General features: G+C 46.1%; 1 protein-coding gene across 1 annotated transcript in view; it reads right to left on the bottom strand.

Annotated features, from left to right (window-relative positions):
• The window catches only part of VWF (von Willebrand factor), a 152,692-nt gene extending 138,040 nt beyond the window's left edge, over positions 1–14,652 (bottom strand). Inside the window, exons 1-5 of the mRNA XM_058559008.1 lie at positions 14,514–14,652; positions 13,258–13,312; positions 11,538–11,702; positions 3,038–3,140; positions 2,605–2,813 (exon numbers count right to left, since the gene is read on the bottom strand). Of these exons, the coding sequence (XP_058414991.1) occupies positions 2,605–2,813; positions 3,038–3,140; positions 11,538–11,702; positions 13,258–13,312 (532 nt within the window). The 5' untranslated portion in view covers positions 14,514–14,652. The remainder of the gene's footprint in view (positions 1–2,604; positions 2,814–3,037; positions 3,141–11,537; positions 11,703–13,257; positions 13,313–14,513) is intronic.
• Positions 14,653–23,723: the final 9,071 nt, after the last annotated feature.

Here is a 23,723-nt window from a genome sequence, read left to right as displayed (position 1 = left end):
GAACAGATAAGCAAAATGTGGTACTTACATATAATGTATATTCAGCCACAAAAAGGAAAGAAATTCTGACATATACTATAACATGGATGAATTGTAAGGACATTAGCCTAAGTAAAACAGACCAGTCACAAAAAGATTAATACTATATGATTCCACTTATATGAAGTATTTGGAGTAGTCAGAAATCATAGAGACAGAGAGTAGAATGGTGGTTGCCAGGGGCTGGAGGGAGAAGAGAATGGGGAGTTACTGTTTAATGGGTATAGAGTTTCAATTTTGCAAGATGAAAAGAGTTAGGGAGATGGATGGTGGCAATGGTTTCATAATAATGTAAATGTACTTAATGTCACTGAACTGCACACTGAAAAGTGGGTAAGATAGTAAATTTTATGTTATGTGTATTTTCCCACAACTTTTGAAGTGGAGGAGAAAAACCTATACATGAATATTTATAGAGGCTTTATTCGTAATTGACAAAAACTAGAAACAACAAAGTGTCCTTCCACTGGTGAATGGACAAATTGTGGTGTTACCCCTCAACAACAACCAGGAACGATATCAACTCAACTGCATGGATTAATCCCTAGTGAAGTACGTTATGTGAAAGAAGCCAGACTTAAAAGGCAAAATAGTCTAAGTATTGTATGATTACATTTCTGTGAATTTTGGAAAAATCTAAACTATAGGAATAGAATAGTAATAGGAACAGGAATAGGAACAGAAAAAAGATCTGTGGCTACCAGGGCTAGGAGTTAGGGGAGAGTCGACTACAAAGGGGCACAGGAATTTTGGGGATGATGAAACTGTTCTATAGATTGATTGTGGTACTTACATGGTTCTACATTTTTGTGAAAACTCATAGAACTATACACTGAAAGGGTGAATTTTACTGTATGTAAATCATACCTCAATAAATCTGATTTAAAAAATAATAATAATAGGGCCGGCCTGGTGGTGCAAGCGGTTAAGTGTGTGAGCTCTGCTGTGGCGGCCCAGGGTTCGCTGGTTCGGATCCCAGGCGCGCACCGACACACTGCTTGTGGAGACATGCTGTGGCGGCGTCCCATATAAAGTAGAGGAGGACGGGCACGGATGTTAGCTTGGGGCCAGTCTTCCTCAGCAAAAAGAGGAGGATTGGTATCAGATGTTAGCTCAGGGCTGATCTTCCTCACTAATAATAATATTAGTAATAATAATAATAAAATCTGGCTGTGTGCTACTTTCATGAGACGCATCTGAAAGAAAACCACACAGAAAGGTTGAAAGTATAAAAAAATATATATTAAGCAAACACTAACCAAAGAAAGAAGTAGTACCTATATTAATATCAGACAGCTTTTGAGGTAAAAGGCATTGTTAAAAATGATGAGTTGTTACATAAAAGAAACAATTCACCAGAAAGATTTGACATCTCTAAAATCTAATAACAATGGCTCAATATATATAAAGCAAAACTTGACAGAATTTCACAAGGAAATTGACAAATTCACCACAATTGTAGAAAAATTGGAAACAACTGTCTTAGTAATGGTAAATGAAGCAGACGAAAAAGTAGTTAACATATAGAAGATTTGAATAGCACAATTAAGAAACAATTCAACAGGTATAAATAGAATCTTGCAGCAGTCAAGAGAAAAATTCTTTTGGAGCATACATAGAACAATTTGCAAAAAAGATCATGCACCAGGCAACAAACAAATATCCCCAAATTTCTAATTTAAATTAGAAATCAATTTAGTTACAAAAGGTAACTTTAAAAAGTCTAAACATTTGGAAATTTTAAACACATTTTATAGATTAAGGAAGAACTTAAAGTGGAAATTAGAAAATTCGTAGAACTGAATGAAAATGAAAATATGTTACATATCAAAATTGGTATGGTACAGCTAAAGTAATATTTAAGGAAAATTTATAGCCCTAAATTTATATGTTGGACAATAAAAAGTTGGAGAAATCAGTGCTGGAGAAGACAGAAACAAATGATCTTACTATTTTCTAACATGTACAATCCAATGAAAGGAATGGTCAACTGCTTCTCTACACATTTACCCCTTAATCAGAGAATAGTTAGGTCAAAATGAAGAAGGATAACTTACATACACATGTACAGCTTTTGCAAAGAGCATCACTAATTAAATGATTATGTAACTGAAATTATCAAAAGAGGACTAAAGATTAGTAGTGGTTTTCTCACTGTCCATATTACCTTATATTGCTCGTGAACACACACATGCACACACACACAAACTGGCCTTTTGGGGCAGTGTTGAGGACCACCCTTTATCGATTTCATCCATAAAGTTCCATTGTAGTGGCTCAGGAGGGTCTGTTCAAACCATCCAGCATTTGCCAACTATCTACCATGCATGAGTTGCTATGGAAAATTCAAAGTTGAACCAAGTCAAGTTTAAGGAGCTCCAAGATCAGGTTTGGCAGAGGTCTAGGCAGTGAGCTGGAATGCTAAGAGATTCGGTTGGCAGGATAAGTTGAGGTGAGTCATGGGGAGGCTGGAATGCCAGAGCAGGAGTGGTAGTGAAGGTTTGTGAGCAGGGAAGTCACAAGCATAACAACGCCTTAGAGAAATGGCATCCCACATAAACTTACCTTCTTGAGTTCTAAGGTCATCTTCAGCAAAGATGTTGAAGTCTCCACACAGCCCACAGGTCTTGTTGAAGTGTCTGTCCGAGAGCAGGACTTGAAAGTTGCCGCGACTGTCGATCCTGGCCACAAAGCCATAGGCCTCACTGGACAGCTTGTAGTACCCAGCCTCAGTTTCTAGATAGAGCCCTTTGGAGGCATAGGGCATGGAGACGCTGGAGGGACAAGGACAAGTTCAGAAAGTGAAATTTCCATGCATTTTCTGGGTGTCCCTCCCACCTTCAACCCCAACCTCACTCTACAGGGTTCAGCTGCTGGCTTCCTCTGGGCGCATTTACCTTCTCTGGGCCCCAGCTCCTTCACCTGAGAAACAAGGGGTATGTGCAAGGGGGATCCCCAGGGTCCTTTCTAATTTGGACATTCTGGGCTTCTGACTTACCTTTGGTCCCCCTGCAGCACAGTACCATTCACAAACAAACGGATGTCAAAAAATTCCCCAAGATACACAGAGAGGCCCACTCTCTTGCCATTTTGGAAGTCTCCTGAAAGAGAAAAGAGTCAGCAGTGGTGATTATTCCCCCCAAAATTTCATAAATTTATTTATAATCATTAGCACTACAAGATTATCTCAGTGAAAAACTCCCCCAAAAAACAAATGGGCAATAAAAATCTCCCCAAAAGTCTCATTTACTCGCTCATCTTTCCATTCATCTAAAAATATTTATTGAGTGCCCTCTGGATACATAGCCCTCTAGTATTCTCTTATATTTCTCAAAAGAAAAATGTAAAAGCATGACCCTTCCATCTGGGAGTTTACAATCTAAGTATAAAGATAAGATCAGCATTATAAAACGTTGTCTTAGGACAGCCTAAATCAGAGACCCTGGGCTCTTTGTTTAAAGTGGAGATTCATGAGTCCCACCTCAGTTTACTGAATTTGATTCTCTGGGAGAAGTTTGAAGATACTGTAGGTAAAGTGCCTCATTTCATGGGGGGACCTTAATAAGGATGCAATAAATGATCAGTGTTGCCATTAGAGACGTTTAAATAGCCAAACATATGATAAAATAGTCTCTGACAATGGTCCAGTTGTGACGAGCGAACACAGGGACAACGGTGATGGCAGTTGACGTGAAAGCAGCAAAACAGGCAAGAGACCCATTTTGCAGCATTATGAAGACTCAACAATCCCACAGCTAGTCCCTGAGAACTGGTGCTTGTGCTGGGCCCCTGATATTCAAAGATAACTGAGAGGCCATAAGAGATGAAGTCACCAGAAGGAACAGTGTAATTGGAGTCTCAAGCCTTTGAGACTGAGAAGTTGATGGAAATAGGGAAGATGAAGAGCAGCCAGTGAAGACAGAGATGGAAGATGCTGGAGAAAGAGGAATCAGATGTGGGGGCAGAGTGCCTAGGGCTCCTGAAGAAATGTGGCCTAGGACCCAGGTGGAAAGGTTAATCTTGGAAATGAGTAAATGTGCCTTCTCCTAGGAGGGTCAGGGGAGTGGGCTCCAGACCCTCAGCAAAGAGAAGGCAAGAATGTCTGTGGAACTGAGTCCAGGAGACTAGGGAAGGTTTGTTGACGTGAGGTACTGCTGCCACGGCTGGGGCCACTGATAAAGAGAACCAAGGAAAGGGCCGCCTCAGTCACAGCCCAGCAGAGTCACAGCCCCCTGAGAGGGGGCCTGAGCTGGACAGAGACTGCTGGAGGACAGCAACCACCTGGTACATGCACACACACTCTCACACACACACACACACACACACACACACACACACACTCCTAACCAACCAGAATGAGCCAGAAAATAGACTTGTTTCTGCTGAGATTTCAGTGAGGGCCATCATATGTCAAAAACTAGCCCATTCTAAGAACAGTCTTGAACCATAAACTTAGCAGCTCAGAGACCACTAGAAAAGGCCCACAGACCACCCACAGTCCACAACCCATGTTCTGCAGAGCTCTAGACCAGCACGGTCAGGAGGAAAGGAGATGCCAACCAAGCTATGGGGTTTTGTCCCATTTGACTGAGAAGGCTTGCCTGCTCTGCACCTTCACTTAGAACAAGCGAATCCTTAAAAAGTTAAGCGAACTGTCTAACAGCAAGAAATTAGCCAAAGAAAAACAAACAGAACAAGATAGAGCAGTGATCAGACAAGCAGTGAAATGTTAAGGGCAGAATCCAAGTGAGAGGTATATGAGGGCTCACTGCCCTATTCTTTCAACTTTTCTGTATGTTTGAAAATTCCCATAATAAAATGTTGAAAAACAAACAAATGGTACAGCGTGGCACCAACTTCCAGTTTGCAGTCCCTCCCAGGAGCCTTCCCAGCCCCTGGGCTTTCGCAGTGGATCAAAGACCAAACCCTTCCTCGCCCTCTCCTGGGGCCGACACTGAGCATCACACCCCAAACTGAGTAAGCCGACTCCACTCACCCGCCCACCTCGCCTGCTGGAGGGGATGTACAATGAGCCCACGAGGTCAAGGTCTCTGGGTCCCTTATGACTACAGAACTCATCTCCTCATCAGTGTGATTCTCCCTCCCATCCAGCCCCAGTCTCACAGAGCAGATGGACGGGTGGTTTGGCCCCTGCTTTGCTGGGTAACCCAACCAGTATGTCATCTCTAAGCCAAAGGTGTCTCCTTCCTGGAAACAGGAGAGGCATCCCTGTGTGCCTCTCCTTGCAGGCTCTCCCTCCCCTCATGGGGATTCAGAAAGGGTGCATGAGAACAAGTCGGACGGTGGGGGGGCGGGGGGTGGTATATGTGGCTGGAGGGTGGGGAGGGAATGCTTTGGATGCAACCAGGCAGCTTGGGGTGAGTCACCGCCATGCAGCTGCAGATCTAGAGCTCTTCAAGGCATTCAAGGATGTAAAACCATATAAACAGTCACTCATTCCTGTTCCCTGGCAGGCAGAGCTGAGTAAGTGCCATAGGAAATACAGAGGTCACCATCACTATAAGGTTCAAAGGTAAGGCCTGCAAGGCTGGACAAGCCAAGAATTCAGCAGAAGCAGAAAGTCCAACAAGAGGGAAGCAGGAGAATGTGAGACGGAGCCCCCTGTGTGGGGTACATGGCAGCCCCTGCCCTTTTCAAGTAAATGAAGAGGGCAGCCTGACCCTACAGACCCTGGGACTTGGGTCCACTCAGGTAGCTGATGCTCGGGGAAATATGTCCATCGTCACAGAGCTAGTGATTGATGACAGGGCTGGGACTCAGAGCAGGTGCTGTCTAAGCATTTGAAGGGCTGGCTCTGTGTGGTCCCATGAGATATCAGCGTTAGGAAGCCAAGGAGGCAGCCTGCTGGGGGGCACCCAGAGCCAAGTGCTATGTGAGGCAGTGGCCCTGTCAGCAGAGGTGGGGCTGGCTGCCCAGGGTCATCACCTGTCTAGGGGCAGGGGGACGGGGACTGGGACCCTTAGTGAGGACTGAACTGCAAGGAGCCTATGGAATTCCTGACCCTGGGCGGCTGAGGGAGGTCCTAAGGCAGTCAATCCACATCCAAGGCAGGGGGCGGCAAGCGGATTCTGGAAGAGTGTCCTGGAGAAGTCTTCAACTCAGAAAAACATACTACGGCAGCACAAAGGGTCTTGGAGATCAGCTAAATAAGTGGCTTTAAAACTTTTTGCAGAAAGCGGAGTAAAAACATAATTTCCTTCATGACCCAGTCTGCATGCACTCACACATCTCACATAACAGTGCTGACCCTTCCCACATGCTGCGCACTCTGATACTTTCTGATGTCTTCTAGTCTATCCATTTAATTTAATTTTTTAAATGCTGCTTACAACCATTAAACTAACTTTAGGACCCATAGGTTGTCACTCAGTTTGAAAAACACCAATCTAGGCTGATTCCATTTACAGATGGAGAAACGGAGGCCTAAGTTTACAACAGGATTTCTCCACCTTGGCACTATCGACATTTCGGGCCAATACCCCTTTGTTGTGGGGGCCATTCTATGCAGGTAGGATAACTAGCAGATCCCTGGCCTCTACTAACCAGGTACCAGTAGCATCTTCCCCACCCCCCAGTTGTGGCAACTCAAAAATGTCTCCAGACACTGCCAAATGTTCTCTAGGGGAAAAGTCACCCCACTGAGAACTACTGTTTACATCACTAACGTGGGGCGGAGCCCACACTCGATTTTCTGGCTCCAAGTCCAAATCTCCTTTCACAACACAAAGCTGGCTTACAGGGCATCTGAGTGCTCTGGATTCTGTCAGCCACTAATGCAGGGAGAATTCCAGATTAGCCTCATATTTTATTTGTTTCATTCCCTCCCTGCAGAACTCAGTGGGGAATCTGATGACGTGCAGCCATTAGGAAGACAAGCCATTAGAAATTGTCAGTGAGTGGGGAGGGACTCCCACACTCCACCGACCTGCAGGTTAGCACTTCCTGTAACTGCAGGAAAAGGGGGGCTGGGTGTTCACCCGAAAGGCCAGAGCCAACAAGGGAAGCTCTCCCCCGTACCCTGACTCCCGCCTGGGCTCTTGGAGTCAGTGATTGAGGCCCTAAGTGAAGGGGTAAGGCCTTCCCCCAAGGGTTGGAGCGAGAAGCAGGCCCACTGCTGGAACCAGGGTCAGATCTGGGTGCGTTCTCCAACTTTAGGAAGTAAAACTCACTAATCTGCATTTCTAACGAACGCTCTCACCCTCCACCCCTGTGATTCTCATACAAGTGAACATCATCCAGACACTGAGAAACAGCAATCTGGTCTGAAGGCGCCATTTACTGACATGGAAGCTAAGGCTCCGGCTGGGGAAGTGACTCAGCGTGTTGTTGGTTGTTTATGGCTCTCTCTGCGCTGGTTTGGGGCCAGATCCTGCCGCGTGGCTTAGGAAGAGCAGTCTCTCCAAGCAGGGGCACCAGGACTCCCACCGTCTCTCCCCGGTCCCCGTGCTGGTGGGCTAGGAGACCCGTAGCCTTGACACACGACCCTGGAGCCAGCCTGACCAGGAGCCGGGATCAAGGAAAGGGGCCTTCCCTTTGTAGCAGGTGGTCCTTCGTGCTCAGACATAAACACTTTACCCAGGATGTGAACAAGGTCCAAAGGCACTCAAAAAAGAATGTGAATTTGTGGTTTAGTAACGAGAAAACAGGATGTCATTGGAGAACAATGGAGCAGAGGTGTGCGCAAGGACACAATCACATGTGCGGAACCAGAATTTCGGGGTGCAAGCCTGTTGGACCCCTTGCCCTGGCCTCAGTGCCTCAGGCCCCTGAAGCAGCAGCGCCAGCCCACCCTCCCCAGGCCCAGCCTCCTCGGATTATTCCTCTCCTCCCAACACCCTCCACCACCACCACCAAAACCAGAAAAATGTGCCACATATTCTCTCTGATGTTAGCAGCACGATTTTTGGTGGGAATTAAACCAATCTACATTAAAGTGTGGCTGATCCATAGCCTGGTTTAGGCCAGTTACTTGCCAGAAGACTGACACTTGACGAGAGCAAGTTGTCACAAGAAAAGACTAATGACCCGTGCAGGGTCCCACTGAGATGCTCTGAAACAGAGGGGCCTGACAGCCCCACAATTCCTCCTCAACCACTGAAACCCGGGAAAGGATGGCCACAGAGGCCAGGCCTCAGGTGCAAACCTGCATGGATGTGTTGGGGGTGTTACCCTGACCTTGATGGGAACGCCCCCGAGGGCCCAGCAGCCTCTTGTGTCCACCACATTCTCATCCAGCAAGTGGACATCCTGTGTCAAGGCAGCTGCTGTCAATCACGAGGTGTAGGTAACACTTCACATTTGCAAATAATGCATCTCCCTTCACCCTCACAGTATCTCCATTTTAAAGATGAGGAAATGGAGGCCCAGAGACACTGCGACTTCCCTAAGGACACTCAGTGAAGAGGGAGAGCAGAGACCAGAGCACAGTTTTCTGACTCCAACTCTGGCTGTTTCTATGCCTCCGTTTCCTGCTGGGGCAGAGCCACCAGGTCCTATGGGATGAAAAATAGGCCATCAGCACAAGTTGATGAGCCCAATATTGGACAGGCCTGGATTGGTCAGGAAGGCTTCATGGAGGAGGTGACAGTGACAGCCCAGAGGCACCAGCACAGCCTGTTTCCCTGTCGGCGAAGGCTACCCTTAAGCAGGGAGGGGTCCAGAGTTCGGCTTAAGTAGGGGGAGGGGGCTTTTCCAAAGTACATCTCAACCCCCTGAGCCCACAATATGAACTCTGTGCCTGGTACTAAGATTTCATTACATGCTGTTTACAAACCCATCTCTGGGATAAGGAGTTTGCAGCAGAGCTGAGCTAAAACAGATCACGGATAGAGACAGTAACCCCCTCCAGGGCACCCTAGTGTCTCCATAGGGTGCCTTCCCTGGAAACTCCATTGAAGCCCAAAGCCATGGTGTGGAGAGGGTATCACTACTTCTTCTTTCAAAGTCTTCCTCCTGTCACTCCCAAGCCTCCCACTGACACGCCCAGAGCCATCTCAAATAGAGGGTCTGTGTCATCTCCACTATGATTTTAAGGTGAAGAATTCCACTTAAACACTGGAGCCACCTGAGGTGGGAGGAGCTGAGTCTTCAGCTTCCCAGGGGAGGTGAAGGGGTGCTTTTTCTCCCCAGCTGCTGCCTCTGAAGCAAGGAGGGTCCCCAAAGTTCAGCGTCCAGAATAGCTTCCTCACTTTTTCAGGCCCTAAGCATGTCTCTGGTCCTTTTCACCTCCTGTCTGGTTAGCATGGCCAAGGCCAGCCTGCCTCCCGCCTCTCTCCCTTTCGGGATCATCTTGGTAAAGTAGCAACTCCCTCTTGAGCCTTCCCACTGCACAAGACTCTGCACTACCTCCTCCGGGCCTGCTGAATCGAGAAACAAACTCACCCATCAGACCACAGGACGCTGCACTATCAACCTCACTCTATGACCCAGCCTGACGTCCCACTGTTCCCCAGCCCTGTGCTTCTCAGTGTTTAGTCTCCAAACCAGCAGCATCGGCATCAGCTGGGAACTTATTAGAAATGAACATTTCAAGCCCACTCCAGCTCCACTGATGCAGAAACTTTGGGGGTGGAGCCCAGCAATCTGTTATTACCCGGCCCTCTGGGTGACCCTGATGCATGCTAGAGTTTGAGAACCATTGCTCCAGCCACACTGACCTCGCCACTGGGTGCGTGGAATGAACATACGCTCCCTCCAGCCTCTTCCCCTTGTTCACACTGTCCCCACTGCATGGAGCCCCTCCCTTGTCCTCTCTGCCCAAACAAAACCCCTCACCCAAGACTGCTCACACACCATGCTTTTCATGAAATCAGCTCTTCAGTTCAGAAGAGCACCGAGCTTCATGGATCCCCCCATTCAGTGTTGACAGAGACCCCAGTGAGCTAAGCACCAGGAGACAAGGATGAATGAGATGTGGTCTTCACCCTTGAGGGACTCACGGAGGAGGAGGAAAAATGGCAGTCCACTGAAGTTCAGGCCGCTGAAGTCACACTGTGATAGGTTTTCCAGCAGAGGCAGGTCAGGCAGGGAAGATGGCATAAGGGGGCAGCCGAGAAAGCAGAAGAACCTCACAGCTATAGCCAGCAGACAGCTCCCTCAGCTCCCAAGAAGAGCCTAGCCCAGTGCTGGACACAGAGGATGCTGCATCCAGCCTTGGTGAGTGATAGAGTGACAACCCCAAGAGCCCTACTGCCTGCATCTCACATAAGGGTCTGGGTGTTGACGAAGACTCTCTCCTTGACCAAACCTGAGTCTGGCTCCTCTGAGCCCTCTTCTCGATTAGGTCCCACCTTAGCTCTGTCCTTGGCCTGCTTAGTCCAGTTTTAGCAAGAATCCTGCTGGGTCAGTTTAATAAAAATCCCCCAGCCTCATTATCTGATCAAATTCCTCACACCCACCCTCAAAACCTTATCCCCCTGGCCTATCTTCAGCAAGAATCCTGTCAAGTCGGTTTACCAGAATCTCCACTACCTCTAGTGTTTCCTCTTAGTCGTTTCCCATCCACTGACCCCCACCCTGCTCCTTGGCTATAAATCCCCACTTTCCATGTTCTATACGGAGTGGAGCCCCGTCTTTCTCCCCTACTGCAAACCCCACTATTGCAATGGTCCCTGTTGAATAAAGTCTGCCTTACTGTCTTTAACAGCGCCATGAAAAATTTTGCTTTAGCAGTGTGGTTCTGTCCACTGCCATCTCAACTCCCCAAGGCTAAGAATCCCACCTTTGTAGGTTTTGAAGCATCCCTCCCTCACACACCACACACATCTGATTAATTGTTAGAGTGTGAAGGTCACCAAACCACAATTTTCCATCACCGCCTCCAGCCCCACTCCCCGCCTTGGAAAGTGCCCTCTCTCCTTGGCACACAGGAAAGTTCCTTCAACCTGAGAAGCCCAGGATCAAAATCCAGCTCCTCTTTTTATTATCTGTCAGCCCTTGGGAGGATCATACAATTTCCTTGGGCTTTGGCTCTTCATTTGTGAAACAGGGGTGACTGCACCTGTCCCTACATCTCAGAGCTGCTGTGGGAGTGCAGGGGTAACATGGGCACAGTACCAGCACTTTTCCAGGAGCACAGGAGACGCTCAACATCAGCTAGATACTCTGAATTCCACCAAGAAAGTACAACGATCCTTCCCTTTTGCTAGGAGTTTTGCTAGGAGTTTGCACCTTCTGGTTCATCATTTCTCTTGATGCTTCAGAGTTCCAGAGTGTTGTCTGGACTCAGAGCAATGGACACAACCACTGAAGAAGCATGAAGACTCTCTCCATCCCACCAGGCTCCCACGGAGGGAAGCCGTGTGTCATGGAAAGGCCATTCCTCTCCATGCTCTCGGCAGGGAACTTCAAGCTCAGTCACGGTGGTCATAAGAATAGGAAACCTCCCCCAAGCCCTGCACCTTCCCACCCGTCGCACCAGGGTTGAGCTCAGCTGGTCCCCCGACTCTGAGTTCCTCCCTGCAGTGCCCGGGACTCACCAACAAGCGAGAAGGAGCGTTTCTGGCAGTCCCCAGCCAGGAGGTAACTGCAGTCTCCAGCAAAGCTGTACATGCTCTCATCAAAGGTGTTGATGATGTCATCTCCGAAGAGGCTGCATCGGGCCATTGATGACTTGCCAAGAGTCCTTTCTGCACAAAGCGTCCCTGTAGGGAGAGGCCACTGGTGAGCACAGCTGAGACCACCAGCCCAAACCACTCCAGCCTTATAGAAATGAGGCCATGTCTGATAGAAATTGGGCTACGGGGAAGTACTTTCCATCCTAAACAAGACTCAGGCTGTTGCTTTCAGCTCCCAAATATGAGCCAGGACTCATTGCAATAATGGAGAAACCATTTTTCAGGAAATCTATTACTTTTAACGACATTTACTTACTGATTTAAAACATAATACAAGTTCATTATAGAAAATTTGGAGAATATGGAAGAATAATACAAAGTTAAAATCATCTGTTATCAACATTTAGCAATAACTAGAGTTAACATTATAGTGTTTATCTTTCTGTTCTATTTTACAGCATATATACAATTAAGGATTTTTTACCAATTTGTGATCATCCCATACAATTTGTAACCTGTTTATTTCTCAACATATTGTAAAGAATTGGTCATACCATTGTGTATACTTCCAAAACATGATTTTGAGCGGCTGCATTATATTTTGCATCTAAATGTGTTATAGTATAGCCCCCTATTGTTAGGTTCTTAGCATTTTTCCAAATTTTCTGATATATAAAGAGATTTTAACGAGCATCCTTGTACATTAATCTACTAATATATCTTGAATAGATTAAATTCTAAACAGATCAGCCTGTGTGCCTGACACAGAGAATCCGTGACATGTTAACTCCTACAGGGTCACATGCTAACTCCAAGGGGACCCTCCTGCCACCCGCATACTGTGTGTGTGTATGTGTGTGTGTGTGTGTGTGTGTGTGTGTGTGCGCGCGCGTGTGTGTGTGTGCGTGCTGGTAGGTGGGGAGCCACAGCATAAATGTCTAAGTTCTCTGGATCCCCTGGCACAGGACCCACCTAGTAGGAAGATGCAGAGGCTGTGACAAATGTACATTTTTGCCCCAGACTAACCTGTGAGCAGCAGGCTGGATGCTGCTGGCCTGAGTGGTCTAAGTGGAGACAGGAGAGGGTCAGTAAAGGATCCCTCCTGGCATTCACAGACTCAGAATCTCAGCCAGGGAAGGAAGGCAGTGTAGTGCAGTGAAAGAGAGTGGGCCTGGGACTCAGGAAAACTAACCTCTGATCTTGGCTCTGTGTGACTTTGGAGCAGTCATTTTTCCTCTCTGACCCTCAGTCTCTTCATCCATACTAGGGGAGGTTCAACTAGATGACCTCCACAATCCCTTCTAAAGCCAATAATCTATCCAAGTCTTGGATTCCTTCTCCATCCTCCATTCCCATCATATAGGACTGTTCTGTGTGGCCCTCATGCTTCCTAATTCCCCAATCGGAGAAGACATTTGCAGGCACCTTCTCCTTGAGGAATACAAGTCAAGGGCAGAGGGCTCTGCAGAACCTTCATAAGAGGAATTAAAGAGGTAACCAGCGACTCTGGCAGGCCCACCACGAGCCTAACATGGCGCTGGGCACACAGGTGAGCTCCAGACACACCTGCTGATTCCTGGAAGAGGGTTGTTCCCAATGGCGCTGGGGCAGGAGTGAAAAGTGGCAGCACTCTGGTACCTACCTGGCAAGGTGAGGGCCAGAGCAAGCAGCACCCTCGCAAGCCTGGCAGGAATCATCTGCAGAGAAGCAGGAGAAATGAGCTGTGATCACTGCGCACGTAGATGGCTGCTGGTACGTGCTACTGTCCGTGTGTAAGTGGGAAGAACATTTTTTTTAAAGCCAGAGAAAAGATCGACCCCCATTTGCCCCTTGAACATTGACTGCTGGTCCCCCAAAAAAGCCCCTGGCCAGGGCCCGGCCCAAGAGTAACAATCACTGTGAGCCAGGACCCCAGGCCCCCTTCCCCAAACAGCAGTCCCAGAGCCAGGACAGAGGTGGAAAGCTCTGCCTGCTCCTCTATATGCCTCCAGGCCAGCCTGACCTCTCATTTCCCTGCTCTCCCACAGCAGCTGAGAGCTGATGCCCACCTAATTCCCTCCTGCCTCTTCATCCTTCCACATTTGGCAGCAAACTGAGAAGTGGGAACCGTCTTATGCTTCTGTTCCTACCACCAACACCCAGACTTACAGAACACTCAGGAACCATGGATTAGACCACGGTTTGCTGGTCAGTCACCTGCAGTGTTCCGTGGGTGCCTCGCTCATCTCATCCCCAGCATCTAGCATGGTGCCCTGCACCCAAGAGGTGCTCAGGCAATGTTTGCTGAGTTGATCTGATAAATAGGCAAGAGTCTAGCTGCCCTGGGCCCAGGCAAGGTTCCCCACTATGTGGTCCCCCAGAAAGGGACAGTTGACTCTGGCTGGCAGAGCGCACCCCAAGTCCCTTAGTGCCTCTGCTAAAGGTTGCTAAATTAAGTGAAGAAGTTGTCACCTGAGATTCACTGGGAGTTACTCCTTTCCTACACAATGCCCCACTCAGCCAAACAAAGGAGAGACAAATCCAACCGATTATATATCTGTGGAAGGAACACTTTGATGTCATATGGCCAGTCTTGCTCTCAAAGCAGATGCCCCTCTCCCCCAACCTCCCAACACACAGGTACATCAGGCTGCTCCCAGAAGGTACCCAGAGGTGAGGGCAAAGCTGGTTCCAGTCTTGTCTGGTCAAGTATTACCAGCAGTGAAGCCCCAGCAGGAACAGAAGCAGCCACAGGACCCCCCAGAGGCAAGTGGAGGAGGGGGCATTAGGATGGCCCCTGGCTTTGAATCACCCTTCGAACAAAGCCCTCCTAGTCCGGGGACAGAGCGCGCCAGGGGTAGGGATCAGTCCTGCGTCTTCTCCCACAACTGAGCCAGCTCTCCTCCCAAAAGACCGTACCTTCCTCTGCAAATGGGGGCTGCAGGGATGTCCAGGTTTCCAAGGGACACTCAGCTGTGGCTGCACGGTGGTGCCGCCAGCCCTAGGCCATGCTCTCCAGCAACTGCTGCGGCTGATGGGGCTGCTGCAGCCCTGGACTGTCCTGCTGCTGAGTGACCCAGGGCCTGCAGACTCCCTGCAGCCGGGGGAGATAAAGCCCAAGTTGTGACGTCCGCCACCCCCCCTTTTCCCCACCACAATAGCTGTGAGCTGCCACAACAGGGGACTGGCCTCCTCTTGATTACCAAGAGGAAACAATGGACGGAAATGGTATTAGAAGTACCTCCAAGCCGATAAGGCTTTGAAGGGTTTGGTGGGAGACCTCCTAGCAGCTGCCATGAGGAGTTGCCTGCTCTCCATGACCCCACACCAGGTCCCAGCCGTCCCCACACAGAATCCCCACACAGGGACGGCCAGGAATGCTGGCTGTGCTGGGCAGGCTGCTCCAGGCCAGGCGGGAATCCAGACCAAATCAACACAGCTTCGGGATCCGGCTTTCAAGGCCAGACCCCAGGGAAGTTTGGAAAACACCTCAACCTGAGCCAATTCAGCAGCCACGTTTAGAGGAAGGAGAGAACTCATGCCTCCTGTCCACACTAGGTGTGAATGATCTGGTCCTGGCCCCTGACAACAACAGTCCATTTGGTCCTGGCTGGGGTTAAAGGACCAGTTAGAGGTGGGGAGCCTGGTCACAAGTCCAGGCCTTCGTAAAATGGTGGCTGGGATGGTGTGACTCTAATACTCCTCCCAAGGACTCTTCACCCACTTCTCGTGCCCTGACTCCTCCCCTGACCTTACACACACACACACACACACGCACACACAACACACAACATACATACACCACACACACACCACACACCACTCACACACCACACACCACACATACACCACACACATACACCATACACCACACACACGCACACCACACACTACTCACACACCACACACCACACATACACCACACACGTATACCATGCACCACACATACACCACACACACATATACACACACACCACATACACCACACATTCACACACATACACACCACACAGACACACCACACATACACACTACATACACACACCCTACACACACATCACACTCACCACACACACAACACATACACACACACCAAACATATACAACACACACATACACACACCTCATACACGTACACACACACTCCACATCACACTCCACACACATATACCACACCACACACACACACCAATCCTTTTTCCCAACCTCCAATTCCCAAGAGCCTAATTTTCAATGTCATCTTCGAAACTAATTCCTGCTAAAAGAGGTAGCTGATAAAATAAGGGAAGAAGGTGCCTCTCATGGTGGGATTCCAGGCACTATGACAGGCAGCCTGAGCCATATTCAGGTAAGGAAGCCCACCTCATTGCTTCTCCATTCATACCACCTGCCCTAAGACTTTGGGAAATGATATGTCCCCAACCTCCCCACTTACCCGCCCACATACCTCACACTCTACCACTCCAGCAGAGGAAGACAAATGTTCCCAAGAAAGAAAATGGTAGAAGAGGCAGAATTAGCATGATATAGTAGAAAAGGCACTTAAGGATTTCCATTTCCAGCTGTTTTCTTTTTACTAGATAACCTGAAAATCCATCCACTACAAAATAACTTGAAATGCTATGTTAAATATGACAAATGTTCTTTAAGTGCCCAGCTAAACTGGGAGGAAAATAATGAATATCTCCAAGGATCAAGGAGGAAGAGGGACTCAAGTGAGCAGGAAGCAGTGCGGGCCCACAGGGTTAGCGAGTCTGGGTATCCTCCAGGCTTGAGGCCAAGCCTTGCAAGGGCAGGACATGAGGCTTGGGCCTGACCCAGGCAGAGAGCTGGAGGAGACTCCTGCATAAAGCTGACACCCTGGAAGGGAGCCACCTTCCAATGGGTAGGCCATGAAAAAGATCCAGCCACCAACACAGAAGATAAGGAACGTGTCTGTCTCCATGTGTTTTGGAGGTGGGGACACTGAGTCTTTCTCTAGAATGTGTAGCCATGGGCCTGCACTCTTGCAGGTTTAAGGTTCAAATTGAGATTACCACGCGCTCTGGGAGCTCCCAAGCTGAGAAGTTGATGCCGGTATTAGTCTTAGGCCAGTACGTGGGGTTCCTGGCACAAACAAACACAAACCAACTAAAAAACAAACCTTCTTCCCAGGCCACATATGATACCCACAGATAAAGCTCTCCAGTGGATGAATTCAAATTCGCAAATTTTAAAACTCTTGAGAAAACAATCCCCATGAGCAAGAATAGGCAGTCACAGCTGAAAGTGGGATTAGATTCCCCACAAACTTCAGATAATAAAATGATCAGATAGAGATGAAAAAATGACTGCGTTTAAAATTATCATAGACTAAAGAGCAGGAATTGAAAACATAAAAGAATAAGACATCATTAGAAAAGAACAAGACGACTTGAAAAGAAACTTTTAGAAAGGAAAATAAGTAGTAAATTAATTGAAAAATTCAAATACAAACACCCGATATTTCTGAAGAAAAATTTGCTGGAAGATAGGGCTGAGTAAATTATTCAGAGGGAGAAGGAGGTGACAAAATGAGAGACGTGTTAAGAAACGTGACAGACCGAGAAGAGGAGGGCTGAGAACGTGTCCTTCAGTATAGATCTCTATATACAGGTCTTAGCCTGAATGCCCCCAGAAGCAGGCCCGGAGAGTTTTAATGCAGATAACTTATTTGAGAGAGCAGGAAACACCGGCAGGGAAGTGAGGATGTGATGTGGGAAGGGAAAGCAGCCAATAAAAGATGTTTATGAAGCCAGCCAGCATGTGGGCAACGGAACTTGCTCCCAGGAGGAAAGTCTGGGGGAAAGGCTCAGGACTATCCCACTCTTGGGTCACGAGAGCAGGGGTATTCCTACACCTACACGGTCATTAACTGTCAAGGGCTGCTCCTGGGGGCATTGACTCCCAACACTTCCGGCCCTCAGACACAGAGGTGCAGACTCTGGCAGTCTGGGAGAAACACATGAAGAGTTAAGGTCAGGGGGATGTGGGAGAGGACTGTAGCAGCTGCTCTATCTAATTAAATTATCACTCAGAGTTAAGAGAAAGTAGAGACATTTTTTCAGAAAAATGACAGTGTGTTTAACATTAACAGTCCTTTCTGAAAGAAATACCAAAGAAGGTACTTCAGGAAGAAGGAAATTAAACCCAGAAAGAAAATGCCAGAAGAAAAGGTAAACAAAGAAATTGGCAAATATGGGAGTAAATATGAGCAGGCAGTAACTGCATAACACAACAATAATAATGATAAATCGGAAAGTTAAGGTGGAACCAAAACACCAGACAGCAGCACCTGAGATGGAAAGGGGATAATGAGAGTGAAAGTGTAGGTAGGTCCTTGAACGGCTCAGAAGAAAGAAAGAGGTGATAACTGTGGACTTTGTTAAGGCTAGAGTGCACAGTAAAATTTTAAGAGAGGCTACCGAAAGAATAGAATTGAGTCTACCAATGGGGAAAAAATAGGTTTTTTCCAAACAAATGGGGTAAAAACAGGAAATAAAGAAAACTAGTTTGACCTAGGAGAAAACATGGAAAAGGCAGGACAAAGAGCTTAAAATAAGATAGTACCAAAAATCCAAACATTGATAATTAACGGTAAAAAGAGATTATCAGACTGAATGTCTTTTTTTTTGTTTTTTTTCTGAGGAAGCTTCAACCTGAGCTAATGTCTGTTGCCAGTCTTCCTCTATTTTGTATGTGAGCCACCACCACAGAATGGCCACTGACAGATGAGTGGCGTAGGTCTGTGCCCGGGAACCATACCCAGGCTGCCAAGGCAGAGCATGCCAAACTTAAACACTAGGCCACTGGGGCTGGCCCCTGAATGTCTTTTAAAAGACACACAATCCAGCATTGATCAAGAGAGAGGCCTACAACATACAGACACAAAGACTGCAAGGAAAAGCAAATGACAACCAAGAGAAAGCTCATTATACTACCATCAGACAAAATAGACTTTAAACTAGAAGTCATTATTAAAGATAAAGGGATAAAGAGATGATAAAAAGATGAACACACCAGGAAAATATAATTATAGATTTATGTCCACTTCTTAATATAAGCTCAAAATGTATAAAGAAAGAAATGATTGAATTATAAGGCAAAGTGGAAAAAGCTTTGGATAAAAGTCAACAACATCCACTTATGGAAAAGAAGCAAACAAAAACATCTTAGTAACCTACAAAAACAAGGGAATGTCCTTAACTGAGAAATAGAGCAAACTTCACAATTATGGTAAAATATAAGCCACCTTCCCTTTAAAAACTGGAACAAGACAAAGATGCCCAATATCATCACTGCTAGTCAACATTGGGTCAGGTGTCCAGGCCAGTACAGTAAAAAAAGAAAAGGAAATATGAAGTATATGGTTTTGAAAAGGAAAAAGCAAAATAGTATTATTTGAAGATATGACTGCCTACACAGAAAAATTCCAGAGAATTCTACATAAGAGCTTCTTATAAGAGTTCGGCAGTTTGTTAAAATAAGATTAATTTTTAAAATCTATTATGTTCCTATATAATTATAAAATGCAATCTTTAAAGTGACCCTATTAGTAAAATAAATACTGTAAGGCACTTAAGAATAAATACAATAAAATCTGCACGATACCAATATGCAGAAAATCATAAATTTTGTTGCAAGACATAAAAGAAAACCCAATGAGGAGATACACTGTGTTCATACTTACTAAGTCATAATATTGTAAGGATACCAATTATCCTCAAATTAATCTGTAAATTAAATGCAATTCCAATCAAAATGTAACAGGATTTGTCATGAAATTAGACAAGCTGATCTAAAATCCATATGGAAAGTAAAAGATTAAGAATAGTTCAGACAATTTCAAATTTAAAATTATCAATAAGAGATGGACAACGGCTATTATCAAAAAGACAAGAAATAACAAGCGTTGGCGAAGACGTGGAGAAAATGGGACCCTGGTGCACTGTTGGTGGGAATGTGAATTGCTGCAGCCATTATGGAAAACAGTATGGAGGTTCCTCAAAAAAATTAAAAATACAACTACCATATGATTCAGCAATTCCACTTCTGGGTATTCATTCGAAGAAAACAAAAACATTAGATCAAAAAGATATATGCACTCCCGTGTTCAATACAGCATTACTTACAATAGCCAAGACATGGAAACAATCCAAGTGTTCAACAACGGATGAATGGATAAAGAAAATGGGAGATACACACACACACACACACACACAGAGGAATATAATTCAGCTATCAAAAAGAATGAAATCTTGCCATTTATGACAACATGGATGGACTTTGAAGGCATTATGATAGGAGAAATAAATCAGAAAGACAGACAAATACCATATGACCTCACCTATATGTGGAATCTAAAAGAAAACCAGGGGCCGGCCTGGTGGCGCAAGTGGTTAAGTGTGCTCGTTCTGCTGCGGCTGCCCGGGGTTCGCCAGTTCAGATCCTGGGCGCGCACCGACACACTGCTGGTCAAGTCTCCCTCCCATATAAAGTGGAGGGAGATCGGCATGGATGTTAGCCCAGGGCCAGTCTTCCTCAGCAAAAAAAGAGGAGAATTGGCAGATGTTAGCTCAGGGCTGGTCTTCCTCACAATAAATAAATAAATAAATAATAAATAAAAAGAAAAGAAAACCAAACTCATATAGATACAGAGAATAGACTGGTGTTGCCAGAGGTGAGGGATGGGAGGGTGCATGAAATGGGTGAAGGAGGTCAAAGGTACAAAGTTCCAGCTACAAAATAAATAAGTCCTAGGGATGTAACGTACAGTTTGGTGACTATAGTTTGTAATACTACATTGCACATTTGTAAGTTGCTAAGCCAGAGTAGATCTTAAAATTTCTTATCACAAGAAAAAAAATTGTAACTATGTGTGGTGATAGATATTAACTAGACATACTGTGGTGATCATTTCACAATATATACAAATTTTGAATCATTATGTTGTCCACCTGAAACTAATATAACGTTATATGTCAAATATATCTCAACTTAAAAATTTAAAACAAAACAACCCAGTGCCAATAGAAAGAAAGAAAGAAAGGCAACTCACAGAAAGGGGAGAAACCCAGTTGGCCAGTAACATATGAAAAACCATTCAATCCCACTGGTCATCAGGAAAATCCAAAATAAAACCACAATAAGTTATCTCCCCATCAGATTGGCAAGGATGTGGGGCTACTGGAACTATTTGCTGTTGTTAGGACAAACGGTGTATTACTTTGGAGAAAACTGTGGAAATAGCTATTAAAGCTAAAGACACTCTCCACCATAGCCCAGCAATTGCACTCCCTGGCATATCCCCGGAGAAAGAATCCACACACACCGAGCAACGTGCATAGAATGTTTACTGCAGCACAGAGTATAGTCACGAATATGTGTCAACAACCTAAATATGCTTCAACAGAGTGAATAAATAAATTGTGGTTCATTCATCCTATGAAATACCAAACAGTAATTAAAAAATAATCTAGACTGCATGTACCAACATAGATAAATCTCAAAAATAATGAGCAAAAAATAAACGCAAGTATCAGAGGATCTACAGTATGATAACATTTATGTAAAGTTAAAGACCATGGAAAGTAAAACTGTATATTCTTGCTTATAAATATGTTTAATTGCAGGTAAAGTGAGCATGCACGGTGTAATAACCACAGGACAGTGGCTGACTCTGGGGAGGAAGAGAGAAGATGGGATCCAGGGGTCGGTACACAGGGGCTATACCTCTCTGCATATGTTTTGTTGATTTAATAATTTCGAAATTATGAGGCAAATATGGAAACGTGTTAAGATGGGACCAAGCTGGCTGGAACACGGATATCTTTACATTGCCCTGTCTAATTTTCTATACGGTCGAAATTTTCATTTGAAAGATAAGGCCCTGAAGCCAGTGACCTGGGCGCAGTGGCTTTGCCCTGACAGACAGCAGAGTGACCAGCATCCTTGCACACACGTCTTTGTACATGTGGCCTATTGCCTTAAAATAAACTCCAAGAAGTAAAAGAAATCACTGAGGCAAAAGACACAAAAATTGTTAAGACTTATACATCCGGCCAAGAATTATACCAATTTACCCTTCCATGGCATTTTATTACTGCTATGGACTGAGTGTGCTCCCCTCAAGATTCATATGTTGAAGGCCCACCCCCCAATGTGATGGTATTAGGAGGTGGGGCCTTTTGGAGGTAATTAGGGTTAGATGAGGTCCTAAGCATGGGGCCTCCATAATGGGATTAGTGCTCTTGTAAGAGGAGAAGAGACACTAGTGTTTTCTCTCTCCACCACATGAGGACACAGTGAGAAGGCAGTCATCTGCAAGCCAGGAAGCGGGCCCTCACCAAGAATTGAATCTGCCAACACCTTGATCTTGGACTTCCAGCCTCCAGAACTGTGAGAAATAAACATCTGTTGTCTAAGCTATCCAGTCCTGACTAAGAAAATTATTTTTTTGTTTTTTGGTAATTTAACTGGCAAAAACTGGTATAGGATTATTGTTTCGCTGTTCACCCCTTTAATTATTAGGGGAAGGTTTTCTAATACATAGGTTCCATTTGTATTTCTTCTTTTGTGAATTTCTTGTTCCTGTGTTTAGCTCATTTTTAACTGAGATGTTAATCTTTCCCTATTGATTTGTAAAAGCTCTTTATAGATTGAGTAGTATTCTTTTTTTTCTTACATTGATATGTGAATGTTTTTCTCAGTTCTTCATTTACCTTTAACCTTTATTTATGGTGGGGTTTTTTTGTACAGGAGTTGCAGGAATTGTTTAATGTCCTTTTTTTGAGGGAGGGGGCTGGGTAACAGGTGCAAAGTAAAAGTACAAAACACAAGGTGTATGAGAGGATACACAGTGAGAAGTCAAATCCCCCTTCCTCCCAGGTGGATGACCAGCTGTCACAGCTTGCCCTGAACTGAGGGACCTTTGGGGACATGGGATTTTCATTACTAAAACTGAGACAGTTCTCAGCAAACTGGGATGGTTGGTCACCCTACCAGACCCCTAGCTCGCTTCTCAGAGGCAATATTGGTTCCAGTTTCTTGGGTAGACTTCCAAAAATATTACCAAAGTTTTAGACTTTTCTCTCCAAATCTGTTGCAGAGAATGTGAATCTTAGTCCACAAACTTGCATTTGCAAGATATGTCACATTGCGTTATTTCTTTAACTCTAATTAAACCCAACCTTCTTCACAGTGGGGGTGACACAAGAATCCAGAAGGGTTGTGGAGCACTCAGAAAACAGGGCCAAGGATCCTCCTTCCCAAGCCCACAGGACTCCTTTAAAGACCAGCAGTCCAGCAACTTCCAGGCCCTGTTGGCATGACCTCTGGGTCCAGCAGCCTCTGCTCCCCAGGCCGCTGCTTCAGCTCCATCATGAACACCAAGAAAGTGTAGGCAAGGCAGGAGCAGCAGAAGTGCAGGGCCACCACCAGAGGAAGGCAGCAGAGTGAGCCCCGAGCCCCCACCTCTTCCCTTTCTGTGGGCCCTTCTTCTTCTCCGGCCCCACCCCCAATGGTCAGCACACTTAACTGCCTCCTGGGCCCCCCCTGTGCACGTGCTCACCCCAACACCACCATGCACCCCAGAATGCTGCTCGTCACCCACCAGCATCACTCCCCAGACACCTTCTATGCTCACCCACACGGTTCCACCACCCGAAACGCCGCCCTCTCCTCTCACTCCTCCTCTCCACTAGTCATCTTCCCATGTCCCTCCCCTCCACAGAGAAACGATCTGTCATTCAGTGAACACCTTCCAGGCACTCTGCCAAGTGCTTCATATACATCCTTTTACTTAATCCTCCTGTATTAGCTTCCTGGAGCTGCTATAACAAATTACGACAAACTGTGTGGCTTAAAACAACACAAATTTATTCTGTCATACATTTGTAGAAGAAGTCTGGAATCAAGTGTCAACAGGGCCACCGTCCCTCTGAAGGTTCTAAGAGAGAGCTTCCTGCCTCCTCCAGCTTCTGGGGCTCCAGACGTCCCTTCGCTTGTGGCTGCATCACTCCAGTCTCTGCCTCCATCTTCCCATGGTCTTCCCCTTTTCTCCCCGTCTGTCTTCCCTCTATGTGTCTCTTATAAGGACACTTGTCCTTGAGT

The sequence above is a fragment of the Diceros bicornis genome, chromosome 17 (genome assembly GCF_020826845.1).
Source record: "Diceros bicornis minor isolate mBicDic1 chromosome 17, mDicBic1.mat.cur, whole genome shotgun sequence".
NCBI classification, from domain to species: domain Eukaryota; kingdom Metazoa; phylum Chordata; class Mammalia; order Perissodactyla; family Rhinocerotidae; genus Diceros; species Diceros bicornis.
This window is presented reverse-complemented; position numbering and strand designations above follow the sequence as displayed.